The sequence below is a fragment of the Danio aesculapii genome, chromosome 23, assembly GCF_903798145.1.
Source record: "Danio aesculapii chromosome 23, fDanAes4.1, whole genome shotgun sequence".
NCBI classification, from domain to species: domain Eukaryota; kingdom Metazoa; phylum Chordata; class Actinopteri; order Cypriniformes; family Danionidae; genus Danio; species Danio aesculapii.
The window spans coordinates 22,071,151-22,094,637 of NC_079457.1; the positions used below are offsets into that span (position 1 = coordinate 22,071,151).

Sequence of the window (23,487 nt, forward strand, 5' to 3'; positions counted from 1 at the left end):
TAAATAGAAAATGAGGCTAATAACTACAAAAATGTCCACTTTTTGAGGAAAAAAAAAGAACCACTCTTTTCACCAGGCTTGCTCTAAATAGTGATCAAATTCAATTGTGAAGCAAATGAAGATTCACATCTCTATTCTTACTGAAACTAAAAAAAAAACAGTTTTCACACACAACTATTAAGGGTTTATAATTAAACAGGATAAAGTATTACAGCACTACAGACACAGGAAACAAATAAGTAAACACATTGTCAGGGTAACAAAGAAGACAATAATAAATACATTTTCTTAGAAGCAAACTCCAGAAGTTGGAAAGCAACAATCGTGAACAAAAGATGAAAAATGTATTTTCATTTTGTATTATTTAAGGTTTATTTATGTTATTATTATTTTGTACTCTTTTTTTTATTATTAAATGCTGATTGGATATAATGTTATATATGTTTAACAATTGAAGTTGAAAATGCCTGTTTGTTATTTGAAGGTTAAATAAAAAAATAATAAATAAATAAAATAAAACAAACAAATCGATTCTGCGATTCGGTTCTCTTGAAATGTAATTACGTCATAAAGTGTTCCAATCACCTTCCATCATAATTGAGTCTGTAGTCATTTAGATCCTAAATCTATTTTACAATTAAAATACTACCGTTACGCTTTTTTAATTCAAATCTCTAAATTTCTCCTCTAATTAAATTCTCTAAGCTTTGTTTCTCGGTCTTTGAGTTGTTGACTCAAAAGCATCGTGAACCGATGCAGTTCGACTCGTGATGAATCGTTCAAATGAGTTCAATAAGCAGACTCAACAAAAAAAGATCCGACTGAAAAAAAGATCCGTTGAAAAGATCCGACTCTCAAAAATACCTTGTTCACGAATCAGACATGGCTGTTTTTAATTTGACAGACAGCCTGGCTCAAAAACGCGATGCTCATGCCGCAGTAACCGAAGACGTCCGTCTGATATACCTAACGTAGAATAAACCAAAAAATAGCGTGTATAAAAAGTAAAACAACGTCCTATCTAAAAGCCCCTTGATATTAATCTAACACCGCGCAACCATGATCGCCATCCGGATGTTGTCTGACTTTTTTGCTGGTTGTGAGCGCATAAAAATGAACCTCCTCTCCGCGAAACGGAACCGCCCAGACCCGTGAATATGCTTCAGCATTACGTCAGTCACCGGACGGGTGCGTGCAGCAGCGCACGCAGCTCAAGAAGCACGCCATCGCGGAAACAACATTTCCCACAAAGCTAAAAGTTGTGCGCATGCGCATTCCAAGCGGAAAAACTACAAACGCATGAGCTCCGATTGGCCACGCGCACAAGAACTACAACTCCCAGTTGACATGCGCAAAAAGTCCCTCTTAAAGCCTTTTAAATTTACGTGCAAAATGGCTGCACAGGTCGATCTGCTGCGCGTCAAAGTAGAGGAGAAGAGCAGGGACAGCTTTGACAAAGCCACCAAAGAGAAGAAAAAGAAGAAAAAACGCGAATGTTCGCCGTCCGATGACAAGCGTGAAAGATCGGAGAAGGAAGCGAAGAAAATAAAGCTACATCACCACCAACACCATCACCAACATGAGCAACAACGAGCGCATCCACCGCACCAACAACAGAACAACCAAGCGCGCAACTTCAGCAAAGAGCAGGCACTCGTGCAACACCGCCACCACCACCACCATCACCACCACAGCTCCAAGAAAGAAGTACCTCCGGTCTGGCCGCCGCGCAAAGTCACACCAGCAGCTGCCCACGTCCCGCAGAAGACGGTCCTGCCTCCGTCCCCGCTGTTCACTTTCACGCCGCTCAAAGTAGCGAAGGCCAAGCCCCTCAACAACAAGCCCAAACACATCGAGAAGGACGCCAAACTCAAGCCCAAGAAGGAAAACGCCGAGGCGAACGTCAAAGTGGAGGAGTGCAAGAAAAAGAAAGGTAATTTGATCGTTGTTTACACGCGAGCTAAACCATTTTACATTTCTGGCTGACTTCCAAGCTGAGAAGTGAGCGGAGAAAGTGCCGTTAGCCTCGCTGCTAACCCATGCGCGAGCACGCCCCCATTCACACGAGCTCACTGTACGTGTAGAAGAACAGTTCTTCTCAATATGAGCGAAAAAGATTCCACTAAAGTTTTCACCCCCGCGAGAGTTTTTTAAAATCAATAATATAACTTATTGTTTCGTTCTTTTAGCACTGAAGGCGCTCTCCTTTCGTCTTTCATGTTTACTGTTTAGTATCTCTAATACTGATTAGATTACATAACAGTCATTAACAGCATACTATAATAATAATGCCATGGCATGCTATTGTTTAATGTGTATTGCAGTGTCATATACTATATATAGAAATCCGCCTGTAAGATACTGTATTACAGGACTGTTTTGTACCATGATTGTAACTTCCTACCACCAGTGTTCTTGATAAAAAAAGAATTGATATTAATTAGTTAATAACAACACCAATAGTATTCATGGAGTTGTGGCTGAAACTGGAGTCCCTATGGTTTGTAAATGAATCTAAATTTCGCTTTGGAGTATCTACAAAGATGTCAAGATTTCTGTCAGCTTAAAAAAAAAAAAATAATACACTTTTTACAACTTAATGCTTTAAAAAGATTTTGAAATCATAGTAGAAAGTCATGCTATTAAAAATTACATTGACTGCGAAAAAATAAGATGTATCTTTTTTGTTGTCCAATACAAATATATAAACATTCTTAACCCAAAGTAGATACAAGGTGTTCTAATAATTTGAACAAATATCTCTCAAAAAATGCCTGACTTGCATCATTTTGCTTCTAAATTAATTGTCTTGATTTAGGAGTCTTTCAATAAAGTACTTAAAAGCTTCTGTTTTATACAATGCGATCAGATGGTACAGTAAAAGTTATTTTCATATCGCAGTGTTTGAGAGCAGTTATTATAAGGTTTTGCTTTTTATTACTTTTAAGTTTGCCTACATAAACTCTCCTCAAACTCTGCATAATACTATTGTAATATTTCAGGATTGACAAATGTCTTGAGCTGTATTATATTTTCATTACCATCAGAGTACTTGCAAATATTCAAGAAGCCCCATTATTATTATTTTTTTTCATGTTTACATTATTTACATAGACCTCAGGTGTCAAATCCAGTTCCTGGAGGACCGCAGCTCTGCACAGTTTAGCATTAACCCTAATTAAACACACCTCATCAAACTAATTGAGTCCTTTAGGCTTGTTTAAAACCTACAGGTAAAACTGCGGTCACACTGTACTTTTCTCCCCATAAACTTCAAGTTCGTGCATCAAGTTTCGTAGTTCACTGCGTTGCAAAATTCAAGTTTGGTGAACTCTGACCTGAGAAATCGCATCACTTGACGGTGTGAGACCAATCAAGGATCAAAACATGACCTCTCTGAACAGAAATTTAAAATATGGACCAATCGCTCATTTTTTTAAATGTCTAGTCATTTCGTTTAATCCCGCCCCTTTTCACAGCGCCATACGATAGGATTTCGCAAGCTCACATAGTGTGACCGCAGCTTAAATGTGTTGAAGCAGGGTTGGAAGTAAATTGTGCAGAGCTGTGGCCCTCCAGGGAATGGATTTGACACCTGTGACATTGACAAACACCTAGAACTATAAACAAGTGATATTTATCTGATGCTCTACCATCTCTCTTAATCTATTTAGAGCCCCATGGTGAGAATGGCAAAACCCAGACCCTGGAGGAATACCTCCTGAAGAAAAAGAAGAAAAAGAAGCGACATCGTGAAGATGAGCGTGGCAAGAAGTTACGAATGCACCACAAGGAGGTCCAGACGGTGTGTTCAGGAGACACTCCGCCGCTTTCTGAAGACCCTGTGGGACATACGTACATCAAAGAAGAAAAAGACTTGGGAGAGTACGACACTCCCAAAGAGGTGAAGAAGCCGTTCCTCACACATCAAGACCACTACATCCGCAGCTCATGGCTTCAAACTAACACCTGCTTCAGCAGGCTCATCCATGAGGAAAAGCAGCCCAACGGAGGGGCGTCCGTACTGCATGCTTATGCCGATGAACTGTCCTTACTTCGCCCCGGAGAAACGGAAAGGTTTGCCCAGGAGTTTATGAAACTGGCCTTTGCTGAACAGCCTAAAGGAGCTGCACGTTACGCGCTCGCTGTGGTGCATGGAGCAGCTGCATATCTGCCTGACTTCTTGGACTATTTTGCCTTCAATTTCCCAAACACACCTGTCAAGGTGGAAATCCTTGGTAAAAAGGACATCGAGACCACCACCATTGCTAACTTCCACACCCAGGTAGGGGATACTTTTTACTATTATAAGATATACTAGAGCGGCAATGTGGCTCAGTGGTTAGCACTGTCACCTCACAACAAGAAGGTCGCTGATTCGAGTCCCAGCTGGGCCAGTTGGCATTCTGTGTGGAGTTTGCATGTTCTTCCCTTGTTCGCTCAGGGTACCTCCGGATGCTCTTGTTTCCCCTACTGTCCAAACACATGTGCTATAGGTGAATGAGTGCGAGTGTTGAGTTATGCGTGTGTATGTGAATGTGACTGTGTATGGGTGTTTCCCAGTTCTGGGTTGTGGCCAGAAGGGCATCCGCTTTGAAAACGTATGCTAGACTAGTTGGCGGACCATTCTCCTGTGGTGACCTCTGAATAAGGGACTAAACCTAAAGGAAAATGAATAAATGAATGAATGAATGAAGATATACTAGAGATGTAATGCTTTGAAAAGTTCATATAATGGTAATAGTGACCAAAGTTCTTACAGTATTGTTAAAAGTAGCTCAAAATAGAGTTGTGCCTATAGATGATATCGTGCATCAACATTAGGTAAACGTATCACTGAGACCTATGACCATTTTAAAGACGATATTTAGCTCTTTTCACATTATTGTAGACCTATTACATATATTAATCACATTACATGAGCCTCAAAATGTTCAATAATAAATGTCTTGCACACTTTCCGCTAAGTTTTGGGTGTGAAAGTGAATTTTGAGTGTGATTTTGTGACCAAAAGCTTTAACAGAGATCTCTGCATTGTGGATTAGTTTACTTATGTTTGTATTATTTTACATACATAGTTTTTGTGTTGTTTTAGGTACATTTTATTTTCTTGTACAATCAGCTTTTAAACCTGCTCATAAAAACTACCTCACAGAGAACTGTTTTTTTGTTTTTGTTTGTCACAAAACTACTGCTTTATAAAAATAAATCGATATTTTGCAGCACACACTTTAAATAAAGAGCGCAAGATTTATGTGTAAAAGTGGTTTCCACTACATTAATTCTTCAATGGCGGGGCATTACACCAAACTTCATTCCCACCACAGCTACATTACAGCTTCTCATTCAAAACCTTCAGTTATTGCTGTTTTTTTATTTTATTTATAGTGGGTTATAATCGCACCAAAACATATTAAAATGTAAGTGAATTATAACGGAGCGAACTTTTCTGTAATCGTAGTAGTGCTGTGTGTTATTTGTTTAACCCTTTAAAGTAACATGCTGACTGACTGATAGGGCTGCGTAATGCGTGAGGCCAGCAAACACGGTAAAGTTCTATGGTTCTGCTTACAATGACTTTATCTTGCTGGAGTTGATGGCCATTTCACATTACTTAAGGACGCGGTAATGCCGTTCTGTAGGTCTATTAAAGACATTGATAAATATTCCTTCCTAGCAAATCTAATAAATGTTGGAGACAATATTCTTAACATAAACGCACTAAATCACACTTCAGCTACGTTTATTTGAAGGCGCACAAGAAGATCTGCGCTTGAGCAGCATGTATAGACCATTTCATTGTGGTCATATCATTGGCCCGTGAACATTTCCTGCTTATCAAATTTCATAACTGTATCAAGAGGCAGTTCAATCATAACTTAATGTTAAAACAGCTATCATAACATTATTTATCAAAATGTGGCTCTTTTTGGATACTCAGAAGCTATAGAAGTTAAACGTAAGACAGGAAATGCGTTGGGACCATTGTTTTTGTTTACATCCCTCAAAATAGTCTATTTGAGGGCACGCAAAAAGTTTTGTGCACAAACATGAAATTGACATGCTAGCAAAGAGATTCGCAAGCTTCTATTACATGTGATCTCGACTTGTAATACTGCGCTCTCAACATTTGTCATTGAAATAACACCATATGTAGTTGGAAGATCTGTGTTAAAGGCCTGCCACCACAGCTGGAAAAAACCCTAGAGGAAACACTGGTAATATATAAATATTTGTATTAACTGTCTATAAACATGCAATTACTTTGCAGCCTTTAGGATTGACAGTGAGTTTTCAAAATTGCGATAATCACAGTTTTCATAATAATGAAAATTTGATATGGTAGTATTAACTATTATAGAATACACCATGGTTTACCCTAAAACTGGTAATTGTGACAACACTACTTTGTACCTTCAAGTCATTGTTTATTTTAGTACAAATATACTCGTATGGTGCATTTGTATCTGGTAAACTGAATCCATTTAGATATTCTCACTTTCGAGGACTGTTATAGCAAGTGCATTTATTGTTTACACAAATTAGGCGGCTAGAAGGTGACAGTTCAAAGTACATTAACAGTCTTGAGTTAGTGATGCGGACCCAATTTACTTGTGGTTTTCTGTCTCTGAGGCTAAACACACTCACTTTATTAAATTCTAACGTCTAATGCTGGTGAATCACTTAATTTAGGGAATCCTTGTCATTCCTTTTAGCTCTTTCAGTCCTTAAACACCATAATAGTGTAAATCTTTCCTTGGTTCATTTACATTTAGTGGTTTAGCACACGCTTCTGTCCAAACTGACTTACAATTGAGGAGACATTTAGCGATTCAACAAGAAGAGGAAATGCACACAAGCAGTGTTAATTATAATTAAAGGATCTGTTTGTTCTCAGAATTAAGTGCTAGAGTTAGAAGGGGGGTGTTTTGCTTTTGTTTTTTGAGAGAAAGAAGAGTGTTTTACAGGTGGTTTGTCAAAACCACTCACCTGTGTGAAGCACCCTTCATAAATGCACTTTTTTCTTTTCTTTTTTCTTGGAGCGGTTTGTAGGAATATGTCTAGTGCAAATGTGCAAAACCAATGCAAGTGACGTTTAAAATGTCACTTACACAAGGAACTTTAACTGAAACTATATAGTTTTAATAATTGTATTTAATCTATTAATAGAAATGTCTACACCACCGTTTTAACAATAACAAAGAACAATATGCTAATAGTTTAACTTTTTTAAAACAGCCTTTTTAAAAACATTGACAGCCAATCAGAATCCACTTGACTTTTAAGAGTTCAAGCATTTAAATTTGTGAACGATAAATCAGGAGCCCATGCTTCTGATAAACAGTGCATTGTTGTTTTATTAATGGTTAAACGAGTCACAAAACGGTCCACGCGGTTTTTGAGCAGTGGTTAAGAAATAACCTGACAAGTATATTTTTTTACAATTTATATCATGAACACATGATTTTAACAAAAGTAACCAATGGAACATGTGTTTAAGCATAGAAAAAATCAATAAATAGCCTGCTAAAATTATAATACAGTGTTTTATTTTAACATTTTATTTTTATTTAGGCATGTCCACACTTTACCACATACTTATGTTGACAAATCAGATGCAAAAACTTTCTTTCTAAAGGATATAATGCGAAAAGATATGTATAATATGAATATCTTTTGGAAGGGACATACTTCTGATCTTTCAGTTTCTGTTGTAATATTACAGATTAATATGAATTCATTTAAAAGATGAATACATATGTGATTTAATAAAACAGCACATAATATGGTAGGCTTGCTTTATTTTTCTGCAACAGTTGGTACAATATTACTTCAGATGACAAAATGGCAACACGCAGGAACAGTTTTGTCCACCTTCATTCATTACATCATCATAATCACTGAATATAGTGGCTTCTATTGTTTTTTTTGTTTTTGTTATTTTTTTCCATGCTGCACAGTTTGCATCTGTGCAGATGCGCTGTTAGCTTTTGTGGATCTGCAAATGACAGTGGTTTAATCTTATGTTTACTGTCATTTCATTTGAACATGAAATACTTCCATAAATCAGTATAATTTGACCAGCACTGGCTTCAATTGGCTACCGTGACCTTCTGCCATGAATCGTCTGTGTGTGTGTAGCAGCTGGAAAGATCTCAATGACATCTTCAGGATGTAGAGATGATATACAGATTATCATTACATCATCTTAAATGTGCACTGAGAATTAATTTAAGAATTTCCCTAATCCAAATTCTTTGGTTAAATTGAAGAATGATTCAAATCTAAATGTATAGATTTGTTTTGCCAAAGGTGTACATTTTATTTCTATAATTATGTATAATGCGTTATATATTTTTACAGTATATTCATTATATATTCCTTACTTGGTTGACTCTGATGTAGTTTTAGTTTGTATTATTATTGTAAATGGGCCTTTACGTGTTTTCTTCTTGTTTCCTGTCCCTGAAGTGCTGATTTTGTTTTTTGTTTTTTAATCAGGTGAGCCGATCTTACTGCTGTGGGACATATAGAGCCGGTCCCATGAGGCAGATCAGTCTCGTGGGTGCAGTAGATGAAGAGGTTGGAGATTTCTTCCCAGAGTTCTTGGACATGCTTGAGGAGTCTCCGTTTCTGAAGGTTAGGACGTAATCTCTCATGGATGACGGAGTTTGAAAGGCCGTGCTCTGCTGTTTTGTAGTACAAATGGGGTTTCAATTCACTATGTGCAAGCAGAGATTCTTACAAGTTGCTGCTATAAGTTGTGATATCTTACTTTTGTAAATTCACAAAAAAATTACGTTTGTTTGTTTAAACTACTTATTTAAAATGAGCTGAAATAACACAATTCTTGAGGTTTTTGGGGACAGCTTAATTGTTTTATGTACAATCCATTTAATTTTGTAAAAACTTTTAAGTTAACTTGATTCCTTCATGTTGTCCCAACACAAATTGATTATGTGGAACCCAGCATTTTTTGCTGCGTTTTACAATTGTTCCTTTTAATGTTCTCATAACTACAACATTTGAGGGTTTAGTTTGTCTATTTATATGCTGAAAACTGTATGGGTCTGAAATATTATTATTAATATTATTTTATTTTTAATTTTTTTGTAAAATATCACTTATTTACTCACCAAGACTGGATTTATTCTGAATCAAAAGTGTAGAAAAAATGGGATATATTTTAGCTGTACTTTTTTATTCCTGTGATGCAAAGCAAAAAAATCAGCCTACAATGATTCAAGCCTTGGTATATGATCCTTCGGGAATGATTTGAATATGCTGATTTGCTGTTGGTGAATGTAGTATATTGTCGTGGAGTAAAATGGTTGGCCTGCTTGATGTTTTTAATGATGTACTTTTTGCTGAATTGTGGCGATGAATTGACAATTTATTATGTAACAAATTTTCAAATTAGCTAAAAAATAAAAAGAAATGTGTTAATATTTATATAAAAGAATTCATATAAAAAGTCCTAAATATAGTAAATTTAGTAAACCACCATGTAGGGAATCATATATTTTTGTCCAAAAATGCCCTTTTGAAACAATTTAGCTGATGATGTTGTTATGGCTGATAAGTGATAACTGATTAAAAATACTATATTGAAGTTGTACAGTAAAACAGAAATCAACTCTAAAATCTGAAACCTAACATGTTAAATGCCTTTAGCTTAAACATGATATCATTATTTTATAGAGTAGGGGTGCCCAAACTTTTTCTTATGAAGGGCCAAAAACCAACCTTCATTGAGGCTAGTGAGCCGAAGGTACATATAGTTGCCATGGGTAATTTCCTAAATTATTTAAAAATAACTAGAAAACATTGCTTTAAATGAACTAATACAGCATAAATCTTTAACATTTAATAATGAACTTATTACAGTAAATACAAAACTAATCTTATTAATAACAGAATGGAGTTACACTAGTTTTTGCCTTGATTTGCTCACCGATGTCTTCTGCATAGTCCTCTATTTGTTGAGTGACATTGTTTACATTTTAAAATACTAGAATTATTTACAACATTTCATTGAAACATTTTATTTCAGTCAGCTTTTTTGTAGATCAGCAATAAAGCAAACAGAAAAAAAGATTATGTCAAATTAGAAATGACTCCCATTCGCCCCAACCCTTTCTATCCTTCTCACTCTCTTCTCACATGGGATGGTGGGCCAAATCAAAGGTTACAGTGGGCCAACTTTAGCCTGCAGGCCCTACTTTGGGCATCTCTTTTATAGAGAATGAAAAATAGAATAGAATTTTTCTGTTACATTTTAACATTTTTAAATTAAAAACATATGAGCAATTCCATGCAAATGTCAACCTTGCCATAAAGTTTTCACCAAAATATGTATTTTACAGTATTTTAGAAATACTCAAAAATGTCTGTGTCAATGTTTTTAAACTATTATATTTGATTTACCAAAGTCACACAAATGAAAATTTCACATCGTCACATCCATAACAGAGAGATATCACATCCATAACAACACTTTTTCCTCCTAAATGCAAAAGTATTAAATAAAATAAAATCAATCATTTTTGTTCTATAGAGAGCCAACTCTTATCCTTTTGATTATCATTATTTATTTTGGGTTGTGCAGTTTAATTCACAGAATTTCTACAAAGTAAGTTTTTTACTGTATACTCGCAGACTTTTTTGGTCACATCCATTACGCACATTTATTTTCCTCATTTAAAGTACAAAACATGTTTACAGATTGATATTTTTCTGATTCCATAACTCAGTGGTCAGTTATTTTGGAAAATATAAACAGTTGTTTCAATATAATGATAACATATACATTCTATGTGAATTTATGTTTTGAGTTTGTCACATCCATAACGCTGGAACTGCTCATATAATTCTGCCCCATTTTATTGTTATCAGACCGTTTTTATCTCGAGAGTCTTTAAAGGAATTATTTTTACATGCGAGTTCTTCAAAAACTAGATTTTTTTTTTTATCAAACTTCTCAGATTTTATTTTGCATGTTATTGTTGTCAAAGACATTTAGTTGTTATAATGCCTTTTAATCATATAAAAAGTGTTATTTAAGATGAGGTTTGTACATTGAACCTGTTTTTGCCATAAAATAATCCTTTATTGATTTTTTTATTTTTTGGATTCAAGTCAAGTTAAAAATGAGGAAAGTGGACATGTACAATTAGTTTTCAGATGTCAACTAGTTAAAGTAAACCTCTGATATTAGCCAAAGTTGTGGATTCCTAAATAACAGCAAGTTGAAAGCAAGTCATGAATAATGGCTGTGACATGTTTGCACTGATATGTTCCGCCCCAACATCCTGTTTCAATGGGAATTATGTAGGCACAAAGAAAACCACATTCATCCAGCAGTCATTTCTTGACATTCAGACAATGGTCAGAGCAAGGCTATTGCATTGGTTTAGCTTCCCACTTACGTTTTTTTTATTCGTGCAGATGACTTTACCATGGGGCAGCCTGTCCAGTCTGAAGCTTGACTGCAGGTCCCAAAGCGATGACGGTCCTATCATGTGGGTCAGACCTGGCGAACAGATGGTTCCCACAGCCGACTTGCCCAAGTCTCCGTTCAAGAGACGAAGGTAGGCACACTTGACTTAACAGAATCGCTTTCCTAAATATAGCTGTTTGTGGCTCCTCATAAAATGCTTTGCTTTTGCTTGAAGATCAATGAACGAGATCAAGAACTTGCATTACCTCCCGAGAGCCAGTGAACCACGTGAGGTTCTGTTTGAAGATCGGACGCGAGCACACGCTGATCACGTTGGCCAGAGTTTCGACTGGCAGAGCACAGCAGCTGTGGGTGTTCTGAAAGCGGTGCATTTTGGGGAATGGTGAGTGCAGCCATCTGCCACTTTGGACCATGTGCATGGGCTTGTACGTGCAGGACGTTAAGGGTGTAATTAGCTATAGGTTAAAATGAATTTTTGGTGTTTTCATGTCCAGTAGGAGTGACCAGCCACGGATAACCAAAGATGTGGTCTGTTTTCATGCTGAGGACTTCAATGATGTGGTTCAGAGGCTTCAGCTGGACTTGTATGAGCCGCCAGTGTCACAGGTAATTGCTGAACTCATCTGCTCAGAACAGACTCAAGGCATGCGTGTTTATAAGTAGGCATGCATAGGATGACTGGTTGGGTTGTGTAAAGGCTCACATACAGAGTCTGAAATCAATTGGGCTTGCCGAAAAAAAATAAAAAGCCCCAAAAATTGAAGATGATGCTTATGTGCAATTTTAAAGTATGTCTATTATGGTTGTTGTGATTTTACAATGGAATGCGTAAATTATTCGGTATTATTATTATTATTATTATTATTATTATTATTATTATTAAAAGCATTTAATTTTTAAGTGCTCAGCTTTATGACCAATGCATTTCTGCTTGTTCTGTTATGAATGCGGTATAGGCAAAGGCTTTTGGATTAGTTCCCACTGAAAACATGAGTGATTTGTTGAGAATCTGAATCATAACTGACTGAATTTTGCATGCCTGTAAATTTATCATAAACCACAAACTGCTGAAAAAAAGAGATAAAGATTAATAAAAAAGATAAGTAAAGCTCAAAGTATGTTTGACCACATGCAGTCTGTGGCAGTACATCGGCTGTTCTTTTCATAAGCTTACAAGGAAAGCTGTGTGAGGTTTTTTTTTTGTGTAAACTTTTAACCAACATTAATAATCATTATTATATTATCAAAAACTATATCTGACAATAATGATTTTTGTCTGTATTGCAGCTATAATTTTGTCAATTATTATCATTATTATTTATCTTATTTATATATGTAGTGTTGGAGCTATTGTAGCTGTACTAGAAAATATTTAGTATACATGTGAAATATTATTTATTTAACTATGCATGTCTTGTATTATAAAAAAAAATAAATCATACTGTCATATCAGCTCTGAGCAAAACATTAAATGATGAAATATCAACACTTTTTTAAAAATATTGTATTAAATCGAAATTAGTGCTGTGACCAAGTTATTATTTTTTTCCCCTCATTCCTGTTTGCATTGTTTACTTCCCATCTGACAATGTTGTATAGAGGAAGCTTAAATGTGAAATAGTCCATTCTAATGAAAAAGGTATACTTTTTGATCTCTATCCAAAATCTCAATCTTATCTGCTAAACTAACATTAAAAACCCATCTGAAATAAATTGTACATGTAATAAAACGCTTGTACTGAATATACATATTTCTGTGAGTCAGCCAAAGACTGAAGGTCATTTCTGATTAAACCTTGATGCACATTTATAAATAAGACATTAATATTGAGTTTGTTTTCTCCTCTAATTAAAATAGTTCCAAAAGAAGTCAAAGTGTCAAACTGAACATGAGAGCGGCTGCTTTTTAATAATGAACATGGTGCAAACCCTTATTAATAATGTATCATTTATATGGACCCTTTTTACAAGACCGTTATGACGTGTTTAACAATCATCAGCAACTAAAATCCCTAAATTAAAAAAAATGTATGTACATTTATATGTATTTATGCATGTATTGCATCATCTCTGAATGAAATTCTAAAAAAATAATTACTGCTTACTAGGGCTGCACGATTCTGGCTAAAATCAGAATCACTTTTTTTTTTGCTTAAAATCAAGATTCTGTAAATTAAAGGTTAATATGTGTAGGCTATTATTATTATTGTTATTTCTCAAACATATGGTAAAACAACAATAATATTAGGCCAACTGTATGTGTAGGTCTACTGTTGGTTAAAAGGCAAAATTTTGTGAAGACATGGAATGGTGTAGACTTGAACAGACTTTAAATGCGTCCTGTTTGTTAATTCACAGTAAAGTGATGACATCAGAATATAATTATTCATAATTCTGAAGTTAAATTATTATATTTGAGACATATGCTTGTCATTTACAACACAATTTTTTCAAAAAATATTTTCACTGGTAAAATTAAACATGTCATTATCAGATTCTCTCTTGCATTATGTTCAACATTATATAGGCTAGTTATACTGACCCAGTAAACATTTATTCTCATTTACAACACTGTGTTCGCTATGAAAGAAAAAACATATCAAATGCTTGTCATGCTCATAACTCTAAAATGCGATATGATCATTTAAATGATGTGCGTGGTTTTGGTTTCTCTTTCACTGCCGAGTGCAGCTCATGTCATGGCTGCCGTCACTTTGAGTTCAGTTATTTGCAACTTTATAACCTGTTATTCACAGCCTATGCAGGTTCTGTTCACTGAAGCAGATATCATTGGCGGGCACGCACGTATCCTCTCGGTGGTAAACAAAAAAGCAGCCGCGACTACATTACATGAAGACAGAAATTACATTTTTGGGTGAATTATACCTTATACCGTTTGTGACACTTAACACCATTTGGAGGTGACTTGTGCGGCCGCCTTGTTTCTTTCCTGACCGTGAAAATATATAATTGGCTGAATCGTAGAAAAGCTGAATTAAGATAGTTTGTATGGTCGAATTAAGGTCCCGATCTTTTTTTCGATCAATCGTGCAGCCCTGCAGTTTAGGCAAGGCCTTTGAAATGCAGAGTGTATGGGAGGACAGTTGTTTGACGTTGTTCTCTCTTATAGCTGCAGTTATCAGTCTATTTTTTTTTTCTCCTGAAAGTCTTGATAACACCATTGTGAAGTTTTTCTTTTATTATTTCAGCAAATAAGATTGTAAAAAATATAATTGTTGTATTCTCCCATTCAATGCGCTGTAAGTTTACTATGACAAGTGTCGCTACTGAAAAACTCGGAAAGAGTCTATTAATTTCAAGATCGCAATCTGATCCGTTCAATGTTGTACTAGATGAGCAGTTATTAATACATAATCCTAAATGGGTATGGAGACAACATAAGCAGAGATGCATTCCCATAATCCCCCTCTCTCTTCAGTGTGTCCAGTGGGTGGACGATGCCAAACTCAACCAGTTACGGCGAGAAGGCATCCGCTACGTCCGAGTGCAGCTCTGTGACGATGACATCTACTTCATCCCCCGCAACGTCATCCACCAGTTCAAAACGGTTTCAGCCGTGTGCAGCTTGGCGTGGCACATTCGCCTGAAGCAGTACCACTCAGAGGAGGAAGAGGAAGAGGCCAAGGACGTAAAGACCAAGGACCTGTGCACCACATCATGTCCTCCCCCTGTTCACCCAGACACCAAAGTCACCTCCTGCGCCCGCTTACAAACGGACACGGCTCAAGGCGGAGTGGCCAAAACGGACGAGCTGGTTTTCCAGAGGCCCGCCACGCCACCCAGAGAGCCGCAACCAGCGCCGCCGCAGCCCGCTAAATCCGCCCGCACTGTTTACGCAGCTCCGTGTTCAGAGAGCAGTCCTTTCCCAGCATCCTCTCCTCTCTGCTCGTCCACACCAGAGCCAATGCTTCCACCGGCTCCGGCTGAGCCTCTGTCAGACTCCTCGTTCAACGGCAGCCGGGCCACAGACTTCCCCAAATGACTTCCTCACTTTTATTTTTTTCTTTCTTTTAGCGGAGGGTGGAGTTTTATTTCACCTGACAGACTCTGACTGACATTCCACAGTGTAAAAAAACAAAACAAAACAAAACAAAAAGGAATATCTGGACTCTGCCTAAAAAGTGATGAAGACTTTATATTTTTTTCTTTTTTAGATTTTTAGTTAAGACGACGACCCCCGTGAGTACTTTTTAGGTTTTTTCTCAGCCAAAGTATTTAATTTGAGATATATTTTTGCTGATTACTCAGTATTGTTTTATATTTGTTTATATATATATATATATATATATTATTGTAAATGAGATGAATTATCTCCTTTAAGAGGGACTCTTTTTCCGTCAGGCCATCATGTGCAGCGTGTTGATCTGCTAATTGGTTTTTACTAACAAAAAGTGAGGGGAAAAAAGTGCCTGTCACAAATGGAGAGCAGCAATCATATCTTAAAAGAGGAAAAAATAGTCTTATTTTATGTTTTTTTCCCATAACAGTCTGAAGTATTTGACGTATTTAAGCTAGACTAGCAAGTAGGTATCGGTTTCATGTCAAAGACTGCTTCTTTTCATTGATCATGCTCTGGTTTTTGGATGAAACCGCTTGGCTTGAAGGAAAAGGAGCTGTAATTCTACAAGAGGAGCCCGTGCGTTACCTCACATGTATGCAGGAGATATAGGACTTTCATTTGTTCGTTTTAATTATTTATTTTTTTGTCCAGAATATTCAGTCTTTTAAGAATTTCTATGTCATATGTTAGTTTTCTGTCAGTAATGTATGTAGAAGCCGTTGTGCTTTTTCTTTTTATGTTTTTATTTTGGACATTTTGGAAGACCTATTCCACCTTAGTCCAAACTTTAGCAGAAAATTAGATGGAAGTGTAATAATAATAATAATAACCAAACCTGCACTCAGGGGCAACATACTGATGCCTTTTTTCATTTTGGTCAAGTCTCCTACTACTGTGTTTCTTTTGAAAGTAATCTAATCCATGCATTCAGATTACACTGAGCTGTTGAACCTGTAATTCTGCTATCAAGTTTCAAGAGCTTCATGTAAGGAATAAGCTTCCATTCAGATTTCACACATGATTCTCGCTCGTGTTATTGAGTAGTTTTAGAGTCAGAGCTGAAATATCTTCTCTTTTTTTAACTTGTGCTTTGGTTTTTCTTCATTTTACTCTGTTTTGTTTGTCTTTTGACATGTTATCATTTTTAAAAATGTCCCAAATGATTAAGCCTGTTTCGTTTTTAAGCATTTGTTGACTTTCTTTTGCTTCTGAAAATCAGTGAGTGCAAATATAATACACATTAACAAGACCTGAATAAATTCCTGCACATTTCTTGTACAAGAACACTGTTATAGTATGTTGATCTTCCCGTAATCCACTCGGCAAATCAAACCCGAAAGGCATTTGATATTTATTAATGAATATAGTAGCAGAAGAAATATGCCGATGCATAACACTTGTTTCCTACGTGTTTGAACTGTCCATAGTAATTTATGATAAGCATTCTAGGCTGACTATGCTATCTGATTTAGTCTGATGAGTGCAATTTAGCTTTCACTTCTTGAGTGTAGCTGCTTGTCAGTAATCTTCTCACACATGTCCATGTGTTTCCTTTGAACCAATTTAAGTCTTAAAGCAGGCAATTTTGTATTATTTAAGGGTTATGGGCAGTAGTTTTTCCATTGACGCCAAGTATTGCTAATGACTGATTTGAATGTAATTTCACACCAGCAAGAAAATCAGTCCACATTGATTATGGTTTCAACAAAACGATCTAATCAAACGCATCCCGTATAAACGAGTGCCTTTTCTCACGTCTTTAATTGTCTGCTATTAAGCTAATTGATGTTATTCAAGTTGTACAAAGCATTCATCGAGATGCAATTTCATAGTCTGGCAATAAGTGATGATTGGGTATTTGTGCGTAAAAATCACGCCTACTCTGTGAGACAAATTCTACTAATCCAGAATCAACAGCAGGTGATCATTTAAATGATGACAACGGGGAAAAAAAAGACACCGTATAGTAAAAAATCATGCAATATTGATCAAATCCGCTTCTTATATTTCCTTTTTATTAGAATTAAGATTAAGATTAAATATGCAGGTGTGAAAACCTAAATAATAATAATAATTTCGTGGCACTTCCTCCGTTTCAGATTCTGCATATTAGCATTTGTTTAATAAAACACTTCACACTTTCACCTTGAATATCTCATCCATTGATGAATCTTATCATGTACACCGTTTCAGACACGTCCTTTGCTCAACGACACACACGTTATGCTTTAACCTTTCCGTTTCACGATATATTTAAGGTTTAGCGTTCTATGTTTCTTCTGACTTTTGGCAGCTAGTTTCTTTTTTGTTTTGTGTTGATCAGGTTTTTGATGGTCGTTTGTAATATAGGACAAATCCACTTAGGGATCAAGGCATGCTCTGTGTGTTTGATTCATTATTTGCTCTGTTTGATATTTGTATAAAGCTTTTTGGACTTCATTGATTTTTAAGGAATAATTAGATGGTCGATTATGAGCATAGTCAAAGTAATGTTTTGTAAATGCTAAGTCACATTTAATAGAACTGTCATGTGGATCTTTTCAATTGTGTAAAAATGCAATGGAATGCATAGACTTTTTCTGTATTTTTTTAAAATAAACCATTTTATGAGTGTACCGAGGTCAAGCATTTCTTAAAGGAGACTCTGACTGCAGCAGGAATTGAAAATATGTCAATGAGTGAAAACACAGGTTGTCACACACCATACACTTTACAAAAGTTTTTCACATAGTCTTCTGTCATCCTCCGGGAATGATAAGGCTAACGTGATGTGATCCAGAAAAGGTGGACTGGCTATGGTTGCTTACAACTGTGTACATTATAAAATACATTAAAAATGTTATACGATTACAGAAGTGTCTACTTTCCGGTACATTCATCTCCTTTATTATCTTGCTTTAGTAGCACACATGTAATCATCTTATTTACATTTGAGTTGCTTAAATATATTTGCAACATGCTTTACTGTTTAAAAAGGCCACTATACCTTTAAAAGATGTTGAAGTCATAGACAAAGGCACAGTCTTTATAAATGTCTATTCTGTGAGGTTAATCTGCTATCCCTGATAAACACAGTCTCTCTAAAGCTGAGAGAAATCTTTTCTCAGACAATTTTGTTGCACTTTCTTGTGTGTTTTGTTGTTGTTGTTCTCCTTATATAAGAGCTAGACCCATGTTTCTGGCTTATTTCGAGGTCCCTTTGGCTTTGCAAAACGAGATCCAAAAGCTGTGAAGGCAGAAAAGTTACAGAGTCATTAGTTATGTATTGGAGATGGCACTAATAAATCAATTAGAAAGAAATATAGAGGATTGAGTAGCTCCATCTGGTGGTGGCTTTTCAAATCTCTAAAAATCAATTTAAGTTATTTATTTATATATATATATATATATATATATATATATATATATATATATTAGTAAGAGAGAGAAATTAGAGAACACAAAAAATGTCAGGTGACCGTTTTATATGACTTGAGCTTGGGCCATTGGACATTACACTAAATCACTAGTCTCACTCTCTCTCTCTCTCTCTCTCTCTCTCTCTCTTTCTCTCTCTCTCTCTCTCTCTCTCTATGCTGTGACTTTGATCTTCAGTTTCTTCCACAGTTTACTGACTGTAGTGTTCTTTAGCCATAACTTTGCCTCTATTGATTTTCAGACATTCTCAATCAGGTTTACATCAGGTCTTTGGGGTGCCGTTTCATTGTTTTTTAGCTTCCTGGAACTGCTTTATTAATTTTTCAGTGTGACGGGGCTTATTGTCCTGCATGAAATTTGCTGGCTGATTCGGGAATGAAGACAGGATATATAACTAACTAAATAGGTTTAAAAACTGCTCTTTTACTTATGTTAAGATCACTTCAAGCAGGACTAATTATTGACCTTGAAATTTAGGAAATAGACAGTGGAGATCAAAATGAGACAACAACCTACTGTTAAAAGAAAAAACAAGTTAATTGAAACCAAGAGATGACTTACAATATAAGAATGCCACAGGACCATAAGTTGGGACAGGCTGGGGCGGGGCTGTAGATGAGGCTGAAGATGGAACTGGAGGTGGTGCCGTTTTTGCTACAAATAACAGTAACATGACATTAAAGGCTCAAACAGCTGCTTTTTTTCTCCTTGGGCATTACATTGAATATAAAGTGATTTTATATTCATAGAAAGCTTACTATATTATAGCCTTGCCCAAAATGATTCATACTCCAGGGGTATATACAGGTATATATTTATATAGGTACAGTATGTATATTCTGCAAATAACTGCGCTTGTACAGCCTCTTCACCCTTGTCTATTACTCCACCCATACAGCAACAAGCAGATCACACTCCACAGTTTGACTAATATTGCTGCTGTTGAACAATGTCTTTTTTTTTTGTGTCAAGAATGTAGTTTAGATTGCAACTGTGCAGTTTATTTATAAGGACAGTGCTTACTTTAAATATCTATAATTTAAAAGCATCGGATTCAGTGGATCGGCCGCCGATCAAGAAAATGATGGTTGACGTTCTGCCAGAAGATGGAGACAGAGACCGCATAAGTGCTTAGGGGAGAAAAATCATTATAAATCAGGTAAGTGACATTTTAAGTCGATCTTTCTCTTTTGTATTTTGTAGTGCTGTATTTATACTTTTTTTTCTGGGTTAATTGCGATATCCTGTTTGCAACAGAGAAGTACAGAGAAATCTTTGTAGATTGATGGCATTTCACGCAGTTCAGCATTAAAATCTTAAAATTTGAGCAAAAATCATCTGTTTTGTCATCACTTTAGACATAACGCTAGAGAATCATTCAAATACTAGCTTCAAAGTGGCGTTTGTGAATTAGCAACGGTTTCTGCTCTTCCGACGGTCAGCTGCAGATGTGAATAATTGGCAGAAGAAAGTAGATCCTCATACATTTTATATACACGATTATGCCGTCAACTGTTGATTAAAACCAATATCACACTTGTAACAGAACGATATGGCTGTAAATCGTCACTAGTGGAACACTCGGTGTGTGACCTTGAGCCAACGCATGCCTTCCACAAGTGCCGATATACCACCATATCACACGCTACTTGTGTGATATTGCTCATATATACAGTTGAAGTCAAACTTATTAGCCCCCCTTTGAATTTTTTTTTTATATTTCCCAAATTATGTTCAACAGAGCAAAGAAATTTTCACAGTATGTCTGATAATATTTTTTCTTTTGGAGAAAATCTTATTTGTTTTATTTCGGCTAGAATAAAAGCAGTTTTAGATTTTTTAGAAACCATTTAAAGGTCAAAATTATTAGCCCCTTTAAGCTATTTTTTTTCTTCGATAGTCTACAGAACAAACCATCATTAAAGAATAACTTGCTTAATTACTCTAACCTACCTATTTAACCTAGTTAAGCCTTTAAATGTCACTTTAAGCTGTATAGAAGTGTCTTGAGAAATATCTAGTAAAATATTATTTACTGTCATCATGACAAAGATAAAATAAATCCGTTATTAGAATATATATATATATATTATAGGGTCTTTTTTTACCTCTAAATATGCATGACTAAAATATTTTAGTAATTACCCTTTTTATTTTGATACTTAACCTCTTTATCCATGAAATGTGTATTTTAATAGAACTCTATTAAACATATTTAGGCAGCATGATATGTAGAAATGTTTATTATACATACGCTTCTGTCTTCCTTTTAAAAGCTTGATACTCTGCAATAAAAGAGAAACATGTATTAGAATTTGCATGCTACACTTTTGTAATAATGTGGAAAGATGCAAGTGATATGTGATAAAGGATGCTGGCTTTAAAACATTTAAGATGCAGCGAAGCGATGTACAATAAACACATTGCTTTCAACCTGACAATGTATTGTGCAATATGTACAGTAAATGTGCAGTGTGCTGCAAAATACACAAACACACCAGTCAGACATGCCTATTTTATCACATGGGTAAAATTTGAACAAGAACAAACTGAATTTAAATTAATATTTTAAACCAATGTTTGGGTTTACAATTTGCATTCTTTTAGAGAGCAATGCATTCTGGAGCTTAATGTGAGAAAAGAATGCAGCATCTCACTTTTTTAAAAGTTCTTTTGGTACTGTGAATCTGACGCGCAGTCTTAAAAACATTGCACTCATGCACAAATATGTTTACAGGTATGTGTTTATCTGGCACTAATACAAAAAATAAAGCTAGTTCAAAGCAGCATAATGGAATGTAAAGACCTGTTCTATGTAAACAAGAGTTAAAGCAGTCTGCTGTCAAAAAAAGAAAGATGTACTGCAATGTGCATTTTTCAGCTTGATATTGTTTTAAAATTGCAACGCTCGTGCTTGAGATGCAGAAAAATATGTGACGAGTACAATGTCCATTTATCACGTTTACAAATAAAGGCACTGAAAAGCAGTGTAGCGGAATTTTGTTCTGTATGAATGGCCCTTTTAAAGTGCAGCAGGCTATACATTTTTACAGTTTAATAAAAACCAAAAAAGTTTAATTTGCAAATTGCAATAAATATACAGTGCTCAGCATATATAAGTACACCCCTTACAAATCCATCTTTTAAATTCATATTTTTAATAGGAAGCTATACAATATAATATTTGTGTATTTACTTCACATTAGATTAGGCAGTACTGAAGCCAAATCTGGAGCTTATCTAACAAAATAACTTACATTTAGTAGCCCAAATTTATAGGTTAGGGAAAAATATTAAATACATATATGTACATAATTTATATAGTTATATAATTAAAAAAAGAGGGAAAATCAAGAGAAGCAAAAAATGTTTAAAATATAGTTGAAATTTTATAGGTTGTAATTTATTTTGCAATATTTTGCTTGAATTTAATTGTATTATCTTTCAATTTCTAAATATGTTTGGTGACTAAAATAATATTTTAATAAATATATCTGTTCAATTAATCTGTTTTGTTAAAATGCACCAAAATACATTGCCTATATTCACTGAGAAATGGATACAAATATTCATTTAAAAAATGGAGTGTGCTCAAATATGCGGAGAATCATGTTTTTAATTCTATTGTCACGTCAAACACTTTACGACATGTTCCAAAATTCAGAGACGTAAGTAGTTGAACCTTGCTCCTTGCTTTGCTGACCAGTGAAGTTTTCTCTGCCCCTTTGTTTGACTGGTTCTCCAGTAGCCCGGTGGCTGCTAGCTGATTGCTGTTTCCTGTCTGGTGCTCTTCTGTATTAGCCATAGAGCAATAAACTGAGGTTATATGATCTTGCATATGCATTTTATGAACTGATGTCAATCCCTGTCAGAGGATTTGTGCTGTCGCTCACCTTGGCCTATGGTTGTCACGGTTACAGAGATGGGCAGAGACAGCGGAGCCACAGAAAGAGGGTCTGTAAAATTAAACACAGCTGTGTACACAGACATCTAATAATAGCGCGCCCTCTTTATCTCCGTCACACAGTAGCAAACACTACAGAGTACATGAGAGGCCAACTTTGCTTGAGCATGATACATTGTGGTTGAGGTGTGGGAGGACACAATGGAAACACCAGCCTACCTTGTTTTGAACCTTTTGCTCTGACACTCTGTGAAAAAAAAAAAACACATTTGACAAAAATGAGTCAAGAATTGGTCATAAAATAGGAAAGTCATAGCACAGCACATTTAGCTTAATACATCCAGGTATGGAAAAGTTAAAAGACCATTTGAAATACTTCAGCGTGGTACTGGATTTATTGGGTATGAGTTTTAATATTAATATTTGTTTTAATTTATAAAGGTCTGTTAACGTTTATTTAAAATCTCTCAATTCAATTCAATTTATGGTTCAAAAATTAGTAGCCCAAATTTATATGTTAGGGAAAAATATTAAATAAAATATCAAAAATAGCACAAATCAAGAAAACAAAAAATGTGTAGAATTTTGTTGAAATGTAGTTTGTAATTTTTTTTTGCGATATTT

The 23,487-nt window shown here is 35.5% G+C and overlaps 2 protein-coding genes across 3 annotated transcripts in view; one reads left to right on the forward strand and one right to left on the reverse strand.

Annotated features, from left to right (window-relative positions):
- Positions 1-1,299: 1,299 nt before the first annotated feature.
- Positions 1,300-18,397, forward strand: LOC130216869 (lysine-specific demethylase 9). Of its 2 annotated transcripts, none has more exons than XM_056448763.1 (7): positions 1,300-1,933; positions 3,675-4,285; positions 8,503-8,640; positions 11,449-11,591; positions 11,676-11,843; positions 11,956-12,067; positions 14,901-18,397. In XM_056448763.1, exons 1-7 carry the CDS (start codon positions 1,300-1,302, stop codon positions 15,462-15,464), a joined length of 2,370 nt encoding a protein of 789 aa, XP_056304738.1. In that variant the 3' UTR covers positions 15,465-18,397. The 2 variants fall into 2 exon arrangements, with proteins under 2 accessions (XP_056304738.1, XP_056304739.1); XM_056448764.1 differs by having other exon boundaries at positions 1,375-1,933; positions 11,959-12,067.
- A 5-nt stretch (positions 18,398-18,402) lies between these two features.
- ptpn22 (protein tyrosine phosphatase non-receptor type 22) overlaps positions 18,403-23,487 on the reverse strand; it is a 32,409-nt gene continuing 27,324 nt past the window's right edge. Inside the window, exons 23-28 of the mRNA XM_056448762.1 lie at positions 23,083-23,110; positions 22,853-22,915; positions 22,642-22,751; positions 21,214-21,244; positions 19,521-19,613; positions 18,403-18,768 (exon numbers count right to left, since the gene is read on the reverse strand). Of these exons, the coding sequence (XP_056304737.1) occupies positions 18,707-18,768; positions 19,521-19,613; positions 21,214-21,244; positions 22,642-22,751; positions 22,853-22,915; positions 23,083-23,110 (387 nt within the window). The 3' untranslated portion in view covers positions 18,403-18,706. The remainder of the gene's footprint in view (positions 18,769-19,520; positions 19,614-21,213; positions 21,245-22,641; positions 22,752-22,852; positions 22,916-23,082; positions 23,111-23,487) is intronic.